The sequence below is a fragment of the Vicugna pacos genome, chromosome 29 (genome assembly GCF_048564905.1).
Source record: "Vicugna pacos chromosome 29, VicPac4, whole genome shotgun sequence".
NCBI classification, from domain to species: domain Eukaryota; kingdom Metazoa; phylum Chordata; class Mammalia; order Artiodactyla; family Camelidae; genus Vicugna; species Vicugna pacos.
This window is the reverse complement of record NC_133015.1, coordinates 7378209-7388552: the sequence shown is the minus strand read 5'-3', so window position 1 is coordinate 7388552 and position 10344 is coordinate 7378209. Positions and strand designations below refer to the sequence as shown.

The 10344-nt window shown below is 43.6% G+C and overlaps 1 protein-coding gene across 1 annotated transcript; it reads left to right on the top strand.

Moving 5' to 3' along the window:
* The first annotated feature begins 5080 nt into the window (after positions 1–5080).
* FABP5 (fatty acid binding protein 5) lies at positions 5081–9908 on the top strand. Its single transcript, XM_072951775.1, has 4 exons — positions 5081–5238; positions 7762–7934; positions 8297–8398; positions 9654–9908. The coding sequence occupies exons 1-4, from the start codon at positions 5160–5162 to the stop codon at positions 9705–9707; spliced, it is 408 nt and encodes a 135-aa protein (XP_072807876.1). The 5' UTR covers positions 5081–5159; the 3' UTR covers positions 9708–9908.
* Positions 9909–10344: the final 436 nt, after the last annotated feature.

Sequence of the window (10344 nt, the reverse complement as noted above, 5' to 3'; positions counted from 1 at the left end):
AGGCATGAAACGGTTAGCCAAAACTACAGCTTTCAGCAATCTGTTGCCAAGAGCTAATGACAAAAGTGATGCCCAATAATACATAAGAGTGGACAAGAAGAAGACCTGCATAAGTAAGGAAATGGATGGATCTTCCACAGAGATGAGCCATCATGCCGTCTGTCTTATTTTGAAACTGATCACTTTTTATTGTTGCAACTTTTGCAATGTCTCATTTGCCCTCTGGCTACCCTCTGGGCCAGTTAGTTTAGCAAGCACATAGTTACAGAGGGTTATTTAGACACCTGAAACATTTTAATGGTTAGCCATGGCAGTCATGTTGTGTAAGAATCAAACTGCTTTAAGGAAAAAGACAAGGTTCATAAAATAACTCCATTTTTATAAGTCCTTTAATGAAAAATAATCGTATTACCCAAAACAAAACAACCTTCCATTGATGGATGCTGGTTATTGTCAGTTCCTTGTGGCGGGATTCATTGAAGGATTTAGAACTTGGTGTTCAGGGTGTGCCTTGAGCTTTGTGGCTCCCTGACCTTGTTCTTATCTGGAATATTTTACTGCGTTAGATACCTGACAAGAAGCAGATCCGTGCTCTGTCTACTTACTTGGATTTTCTTTTGGAGCTGATTCAAAGTGGGATTTCCTTAAGGAGTACCTGGCTTTAAGCTGGATATGCAAAGCACGTCTAGAGCAAAACAAGCCAGAAGGAGTCAGAGTAAAAAAACTGGTCAAAACTACAGTAAGGTATCATCTCACACCAGTCAGAATGGCCATCATTAAAGTCCATAAATGATAAATGCTGGAGAGGTTGTGGAGAAAAGGGAACCTTCCTACACTGTTGGTGGGAATGTAGTTTGGTGCAACCATTATGGAAAACAGTATGGAGATTCCTTAAAAAAATTAAAAATAGACTTACCCTATGATCCAGCAATCCCTCTCCCAGGCATATACCCAGAGGAAGCTCTAATTAAGAAAGACACATGCACCCCAATGTTCATAGCAGCACTATTTACAATAGTCAAGACACAAAAGCAACCTAAATGTCCATTAACAGATGATTGGATAAATAAGATATTTTTAATATATATAATGGAATACTACTCAGCCATAAAAAAGAATGAAATAATGCCATTTGCAGCAACATGGATGGACCTGGAGATTGTCATTCTAAGTGAAGTAAGTCAAAGAAAGACAAGTACCATATGATACCACTTATATGTGGAATCTAAAAAAAAGGACACAAATGAACTTATTTACAAAACAGAGACAGACTCACAGACATAGAAAACAAACTTATGGTGACCAGGGGAGAAAGGGGGTGGGAAGGAATAAATTGGGAGTTTGGAATTTGCAGATGCTAACTACTATATATAAAAGAGATAAATAATAAGGTTCTACTGTATAGCACAGAGAACCAAATTCAATATCTTGTAACAGCCTATAATGAAAAAGAATTTGAAAAGGAATATATCCATGTGTAACTGAATCATTCCACTGTACACCAGAAATTAAGACAACACTGTAAATTGATTATACATCAATAAAAAAAACTAGTTGTAAAATTTATGGGACAGACTAGGTTTAAATAAACCTATAATTTACCCTCCCTGCTCCATTTGAAGCCTCCTATCATGATTTTTAATGAGCAGACAGAAAAATAGCTGCCTCAAGATAATGAGAAAAAAGTCCAAATATTGCATAACATAATTTGGGAGTGAGCTTGTCTGATTTCCCATCCTTTCTATATATTTTTGCAGGGAGAAAATACTTATGCACTGAAGTGAAAGTTCTGGCATGGCAAAGCCTTGTGCAGACTGATGCACAACTTACCACCTTGCTACTCAAAGCATGGTCCCCAGACCCAAGCATTGGCATCACCTGCATGTTTGTTAGAAATGCATGATCTTGTACACTGGATCTACCAAATTCGAATCTGTATTTTAACAAGATCCCTGGGTGATTTGAGAAGTAGCACTTTATAGTGCTCACACCTTGTTGTTTCTCCCCCTTTTTTGATTAATCTGGACAGACATAATGCAATTGTTTGAACACAGATGGCTTTGGGTAATCTCTGTGATGATGAATTTAATGTGATACTCTCTCTTTTTCTACCAGCCATGTGCTCCTAGGCCACCCACCAATGCTTGCTGTCCTAGGAAATGATGCTACACTATACTTAACTGTGTGGAATGCACATTTATCTACATGTATCTACATGAACTGCATCTGGAGACTTGTCGCTCAGTGAAATTACACACTATACACCAAGGCTTTGTGTGCGACTGAACGTGAAGCTGACAAGCTACTAACACTTCTGAGAGAAAACCTGTGAGAAATATTCCATTTTACCACTAGGTGGAAATAGAGTAATTTTGAGCATAATTTTTCCAGGGCCATGAACTACTGCAGGAGAACTTCGTAAGCTGAAAGGGACTTAAGAAATCATTTAGTCTGATTTTTACTCTCTTAATGCCATAGTTGGGAAACCTGAAGTTCAGAGATATTAAGTAAAAAGTTAGAGTTGCATCTGTCTTACAACTAGTTGTCACCTAGAGCCACTGGGGGAAGATTTGCTAGTAATTCTGGGTTCTTTAGCCATTTTCACTCACAAGAGGAATGTGTTATTGATCTCTAGCATGAAAGAACACTTGATGTGACACCTATATTGTTTCTGTGCTTTCTCTAAAACTAATGACCAGCACAATTCTGTATGCTTGTAAGGAAAGGCTAAGATAAAACAATTGTTCCTTGTTCCCTCTATTGTAATGTAATTAATCTCAATCAAGTGATAATTCTCCCTTTTTGCAGTAAAGATATACTCAACCATCCTGTTGACTGAAAAAATGCACAACCTAAAAGTTGAGAATTATGCTTCACTCAGCAGAATTTCTGAGGACTTAAGCCTGGGATACAGCCTCTCAGAGAACACCGAGGGTCTGTTCCAAAGAGGTAAGGGAGGAGCCGGGATATAGACGAGTTTTTGCTGGGGAAAGAAAAAAAAAAAAACAACCATGTAGTTGAACATCAAAAGATTACTGCTAAACACAAAAACCAGACATCTCAAGTTAATGATTTTAGTGCTTTTCTTAGTATGGGAAGATGCAAGAGTCAGGGCTCACTGAAATTATTCCTTTGATATGCATTATCTAGGGCCAGTATCCTGTTTTTTCTCCATCCTGAACCCCCTCTGGTCACACATCAGAGCGGCTGCAGTGGCTGATGGCTTGATGGCTGTAACATCCTCTGTTCACTGCAGGAGATATTTTTCATCCACACACTCCTCACATCAAAGAGTGTTTAAAAGTTAAGTTTTAGGCAATGCCTCTGGTTTAAAAACTATTTCTTAAGTACCTACGTATTTAGTACTATAGTGCCATTTTCCTCTTAATATTTTGGTAGCATGGTTGATTGTGATAATCTAAAAATTAGTATTCCAGTACTGAGTCCTGGCTATTATTACCATATTCTATACAAAAATTGACAAAACATGTTGAACTAGCACATTAAGAACATAAATCCGAACACACAGGAGACGCTGCTCCAGGAGGCACAAGCAGCGGGCTGCCCTAATTGTCTAGAAGCCAGCACTTAACATTGATGAGCAAATGATGCACTCAGCTGCCCCCAGGACATGACCATTTTCTGAGCAGGAGAGCCTCAGATGTGGGACATGCAGGTCATTAGTGGCACAACTACATGGCTTGAGTCACTCAGTATTAAAATGGTACCACAAGGAAAACTGGGCTGATCCTAAAATTAGGCAGGAACTTGAAAGGGATACAGTGCAGGGGAGTGAACATCCTGAGGCATGTGGGAAGACGACAGACCAACCTGAGATTTCAGTTTGTTAAGGAAGGTACAAGTCTCTTGGTATAATTCAGGGGACTGTCGCCTCTAGTCTTCATCTCATGAAGAGGACGGAGAGCTAGAGGCAGCCAGGAGTGGTCCTATTTCACAAGGTCTTGAGTAAGAAAGACCTGGGCAGGCATTCTGGTTCTGCAAACTTTCCATGCCTGGTTTCTCTTAAAAAAAAAAATTGGGATAAGACTCCTTATCAAAAATGCAGTGGCGATCAGAGTTAGTGGGTATAAAGTGGCCAGGAGGTAGAGCATCCAGCACAAGTTGGCACTCAATAAATGACCCCATCTCCACCAAGGGAGCTACCTTTTCTGTGTGGCAGCTTCCTCACCTCACCCCACCTCACTTCCACAGGGACCCAGGAGCACAAAGCAAGATGCCTTGACAAGTGCACTTTGAAAAGTACAACGTTCTACACAAAAAATCAGAGTACGGTTGTGATTAAAGGCGAAGAGGAAATGCAATGATGTCTAAAGACTTAGGAGTCAGAGGGGAAACTGAAAGGGCTCACTCAGCTGAAAATACAAATAATAAAACATACTTGAACAAGAACATTTAATAGCAATGGCAGTCACATAACCTGACATCTTCTACCTAGTTTGAGTTTGGAAATCAAACTTTCTGGGACACCTCCACCCACCCAACACCTTCTGATTAAAGGATCTATCTCAACTCAGGTATATATCCATCCTTGAGGCGCCAGTTGTGCCGGGGGTGGTTTGAGGGTGGGGAGAACAGGTTCTCCCCCGAGGGTGTGGGATGCGGGTTTGTCCGCTGACCATGAGCTAAGACGAGGGAGACAAAGAAGTTATCAGTAATCTGTCAAGACCAGACTCTTGAGCAATCCATTCCTGCCATGGGAGCCCAGCGAAGGCTAGCTGATTCGTTGGGGGTGTTTTGAACGGAAGAGGGGCGGCGGATCGGCGGGCCCGGGAGAGCGGGCCAGGCCCGCCCGTAGCCCCTTGGCTTCCTGGGCGTGAGGAGGCACGGGAACTTGCAGGGCGGGCGCCCGGGGCGGCGTGGGGCGCGACGCGCGAGTCCCAGCTTGCAGGAGGCTCCGGAGGAGCCCTAGCATCTGGGGCAGGTGGCGCGGGTTCGCACATCCGGACCCCGGGAGCAAGGCCCGGGGGCGCGGGGGGCGGGGCTGGGCGGGCGAAGCGCGCTTCTCATTGGCCGCCGGGCGCCGCCCTCCCGGCGCGCGCCGCCTTTATAAAGCAGCCGCGGCGGGCCGACCGGCCGCACTCCCGGCTCCCGGCGCCCGACCCTCTTCTGCTCGCTCCGCACGCCCGCCGGCGCCCACCATGGCCACCATTCAGCAGCTGGTAGGAAGATGGCGCTTAGTGGAGAGCAAAGGCTTTGATGAATACATGAAGGAAGTAGGTGAGGTTCCCCACCATGAGGCGCTGCAACGTGGCACGTGTGTATCGGTCGGTCTCTAGGTCCCCTTCGGCGCGCTGGGCTCAGCGGCCCGGCGTGCTCGCACCTAAGCCGACCCCTTCACCCCTCTTCCACCTCCCAGCAGGCAGGCGAGCGGCAGCCGGGCGCCTCCTGCCCGCCCCCGGATTCCCGGGACCATCTGCTTCGTGATCCACCCAGCGCTCTGCTGCCTTCCCCGGGTCCACGCGGTACCCCCGCACTGCTTGTGCCCTTTAGCGCGCTCACCTTCCCCCCACCTCAAGCTTCACTTCTTTCGACCCCTCTTCACTTTCCCTGTTTTTCTCTTTCCCACCACTTCACCTCCCTACTTCTGTCACCATCCTCTCTCGCACTGGCTCTGTCGTGGCCGCACCCACTCCCCCTTGCCCTTTCTGCCGCATCTTTAGTTCCTGGATGGCGCATGTGGCCCCCTCCCTCTCCACCGGGGCGCGGTGTCCAGGAGAAATCCGTGAGCGTCTGAATGGAGCTACAGCTTCAGCTTTCATTCCGCTCTCGGCTGCATCTCCCTCATCCCCAGGTCTTCCGCCCTCCCTTGCTGTGTGAACGGGGCGGTTTGGGTTGGCGCAGCCCCCAGTGGAGCGTCGATGCATCCTCGCTTCCAAGCTCCAGAGCGGCGCTCACAGGCCTGGCGCTGGCAGCGCAGACCCTCTGCCTGCACTGCCGGGCTGGGCGCCGCGGTGAGCGGGTGGCCTGTGGGAAGATCGCTGTGAGGTCGTCTGTCCCTGGGTTGGCCGTGCGCTGCAGCCCTGGCCTCGGCATCTTAAGGGTGAGGGGCAAAGAGGCAGTTAGTGGACTTTGTTGGGAAACCGCAGTCAGCGATGCCGGACCCTCCTGAGGCTGCTTTCCAGCAGCATCCAAGATGGGCGTGGCCCTGCCCAAGGCACTTGACTTTTCCCAAGCTTTCAGGGGAGTCTCTGTAGGAAGATTCAAGTTCGTGTACTCAAGTAGTGCTTGATTTTCTGTTATCTTCTTCCCAAGCCAGATAACGATTGCATGCTGGTTGAGACATTGGGTAGATTAGCAAACAAAAGTGAATCTTTGTCACAGGCCCCTAGGATGGTGTAGACAGCAAAGATCGTATCTTAGACACCTGCTAGAACTGGGGATGCTTTAGAAACTGCTCTCCCCCAAATGTTAACATGACTGCTTTCTGGTGCAGAAGTCACTACAAAGACCTAAGCCCTGAAGTATTTCAGAAACACTCCGTCACTGGCCTTTATGCATGACAGTGACTGGTTAAAGCTGGCCATGTGGTGAATCTTGAGTCTATATTTATGATCCTTGTGAGTAAAACAAGAAGGCAATGGGTTTTTTTCCCACTGTAAACCTGGATCAAAGTGACTCTGGAAAAAGTTACCTACTGCACTCGTATTGAAGAAATCCAGCATTTATATTGTGTTTACCTGTGTGAGGACCAGAGAAGGCTGTTTCTTTGCCCACTGAAAGTGAATGTGTTTATCAGATGGCTTGTTTCCAGAGTTCTGTGGACAAGAAGGTTGTCAAGGCTCAATTCATTAGAGAGCAATCAAGGTGTGGGAAGAGCAGAGTCCTTTATTTGGCCAAAGTGAGAATAAATAATGGCTCAACTAACAAAACAAGGCAGCAGCCCCAAGCTGGCAGACTAGAAGGCTCCAGGGGGACATTTCAAGCCTGGCTGAGTGTTCATCATCAGGCCAGTTATTCTGCTTACATTGTAGTCTCCTCATCTGCGAAACCAAGATTTGACGTCAAGCTGTTTCCTTCCCAATGTTAATATTAAGGGGAAATACCCAGATTATAAATTAAATATGGTATCAGTATAGTATTGGAGGCACACAGCTTTGAAATAGTTACTATTTTTGAGAGTAAGATTTTTCCTCTTTGTTAGCATCATGATTGTGCAATTAACTTTTTTGTATATATATATTTATTGAAATATAGTCAGTTTACTGTGCAATTAACTCTTAAAACTTTGTGCAGTTTGAATGTCTCAGGACTGAGTTTGATTTTGTGTACTCTGTTAATCAAATATTTATCAAGGGCCATTTCTCTACCTGGAGTCATATAATATGATAGTTGGCAGAACTGAGGAAATTGTGGAAGTCCAGCTATCTTCCCTAACTTTTTGAAGGCCAGCATAACATGGTGGCCAAGAGCTGAGATTTGGATCCAGACCACATGCAGTGTTGGATCCCAGCCCCATCCCTTCCTAGCAAATAAGCTTGGGTAAGGTACTTCAGTGCCTCACCTTCTCATCTGTAGAACGGGGACAGTGCTGTCCACCTCTCACAGGGTCGTTGCAAGGCTTCTATGAATATATGTCAAGCGCTGGCACATGGTGAGTCCTGGATGTGTGTTCACAGTTGTTACTCATAAGTGAGTAAGTGAAAATGTGCGCAGCAAGGTGATTGCAGTGGAGTTACTGCTTTTATGTAAATGATAACTTCAGTCTCTCAGTGTTGTTTAACGTGATCTGACATTCTACAGGAGTGGGAATGGCTCTGCGAAAAATGGGTGCAATGGCCAAGCCAGATTGTATCATCACTTTTGATGGCAAAAACCTCACCATAAAAACTGAGAGCACTTTGAAAACAACACAGTTTTCCTGCAGCCTGGGAGAGAAGTTCGAAGAGACTACAGCTGATGGCAGAAAAACTCAGGTCAGTCATAACTTATCTTATAAAATCATGGAAGCTTCTACAATGGCAGATTGTATTAATAACATTTGGTTTGTAGGCAAAAATTTAATGAACAAGGCTGAAATTATTTTATGAATTGAGTTTTGACAAATTAGTTGCAAGTGCCAGTTGCACAACTTAATCTATTTTGTAAAAATAGTTTAGGGGACATGAGAGAGAATGACCATCTCTTATGTGCATCTAGATTGGAAAGCATAAATTATATTTTGAATAAATCAGTATCGGTTAATGAAGTAGACTCAGAAGGGAAGAGGAGGCTATGAGCCACAGAATCTCTCTTGTAATGTACTTGGAACATTCCGAAGCACACTTTATTTTGGCAGACTGTCTGCAACTTCACTGACGGCGCATTGGTTCAACATCAGGAATGGGATGGGAAGGAGAGCACGATAACAAGACGGTTGGAAAACGGGAAGTTAGTGGTGGTAAGTGCCTAACCTCTTTCGTCTTGCTGGGCTTCTCCTTTGCCCCTGGGGGTCTTTGTCAAGGGTTTGGGTGGGAGGAGGTCATTAGGATTATTTATTTACTTATTTAGATATTTAGTTTACTGGTGGTACTGGGGATTGAACCCAGGACCTTGTGCATGCTGAATCGCACACTCTACCACTGAGCTATACCCTCCCCTGGGCTTCTCGCTTGAAGTTTGTAGTTCACGTAACTGTTCTGTATCACTGATCATGAATAGGAGAACTAGGTTTTATGAAGAAAAGAAATGCAAAATAACGAGATAAATACAAGAACACTAATAACTAAGAAAGCCCTTTGTGGTGATAGAGAAGTGAGATGATGCAGCGGAGGATGTAATGGAAGCTGGGCTTAGCCCGTTCTCTGCCGCTACATGACAGTACAGGCACACCCTAGGGCTGCTGCAGGTTCGATTCCAGACCACGGCAATAAACCAAGTATTGCAACGAAGTGAGTCATGTAAATGTTTTTGGTTTCCCAGTGCATATAAAAGTCATGTTTACACTCTCAGTGTAATAGCATTGTGTCTGAAAAAGCAATGTACATACTTTAACTTAAAAAATACTTTATTGAGTGGAGGGTATAGCTCAGGGCAGAGTGCACATGTAGCATGCATGAGACCCGGGTTCAATCCCCAGTACCTCCATTAAATAAACAAACAAACTCAATTACTTCCCCCCACCAAAAAAAAAAAAGACTTTATTGCTAAAAACTGCCCCCAAATTACAATAGAAGTAGGAACGATCACTAATCACAGATCACCATACCAGTATGATAATAATGAAAATGTTGAAGTATTGTGAGAATTATCAAAATGTGACACGGAGACAAGAAGTGAGCAAATGCTGCTGGAAAAATGGCACCAATAGATTTACTAAAGGCAGGGTTGCCTCAAACCTTCAGTTTATGAAAAAATAACTATATAATCTTGGGCATACATTTTTCCATTTCTTTAAAATGATGACTAGTATCTGCCAAGATTAAACGAATAGTTTAGATACTGCAAATCAATATTTAGTTTCCAGCAAAACATAGGAACGTCCTAAGCAAAAGAGCAGGTCCTAGCTTTTCAAACCCAGCAATCCTAAAGTGCATTTTCTCTGTCTGTGAAGTAGATGACAAGGTTTTGTAGGGTTCTGATCCTAACGTTTAACTACCACCATTGTTCTGTGATGCAAGACTGCCCTGACTCTTTAATATCATTCTTCTTCCCAGGAATGCATCATGAACAATGTCACTTCCACTCGGGTCTATGAAAAAGTAGAGTAAAAATTCCAGCATCATTTTGGACAGGAATTAGCTGCGAGGATGAACACGCTCAGTTCAATGAGCAAATCTCCATACTACTTTTTTTTTTTCATTACTGTGTTCAATTATCTTTATCACAAACATTTTACTTCCAACTGTTTCAAAGTGTTGAATTAATCAGGATTCTCCCTTTGGTTAGTAAATAAATCTGTTTGTGCTATACCAGTGTTGTATGCTTTTTTTTTTAACTTTATAAAAGGAAACTAGTGATGAATTTTTAACGATCTTGAATTGAATAAATTCTGGGGTAGCCTTGAAGCATCACATTGAGATTATATTTTGTTAATTTATATGTAGAGCTATGTCTGTGGCAAATATACTACCAATCATTTAAGCTTGCCCAGCACTATTTGAACTTTGTATCAACTCAAGAATCTTAAATTTCTGGCAGAGACTATTCTCATTAAAAAATAGCTACATAAACTTTATAATTTAAATGTTAGAATAAAATTGAAATTACCATCATGGACTAATGATTGTACTTTTAACGTGTGCTTATAACTATTACTCAGGAATTCTGCAGCCAGAAACGCATTTAATAAACTTTCTGAGGACCTACCGTGTGCCAGGCAGTCTTTCAGAAGTTAAGATATATCTA

What these genes read in the sequence shown, in the direction of transcription:
- FABP5 (XM_072951775.1), top strand. Translation starts at nt 5,160, where the DNA reads ATGGCCACCATTCAGCAGCTGGTAGGAAGATGGCGCTTAGTGGAGAGC. An exon ending in CTGATGGCAGAAAAACTCAG is followed by an intron (nt 7,935 to 8,296) that starts GTCAGTCATAAC and finishes TTATTTTGGCAG; the next exon opens with ACTGTCTGCAACTTCACTGA. An exon ending in AAAACGGGAAGTTAGTGGTG is followed by an intron (nt 8,399 to 9,653) that starts GTAAGTGCCTAA and finishes TCTTCTTCCCAG; the next exon opens with GAATGCATCATGAACAATGT.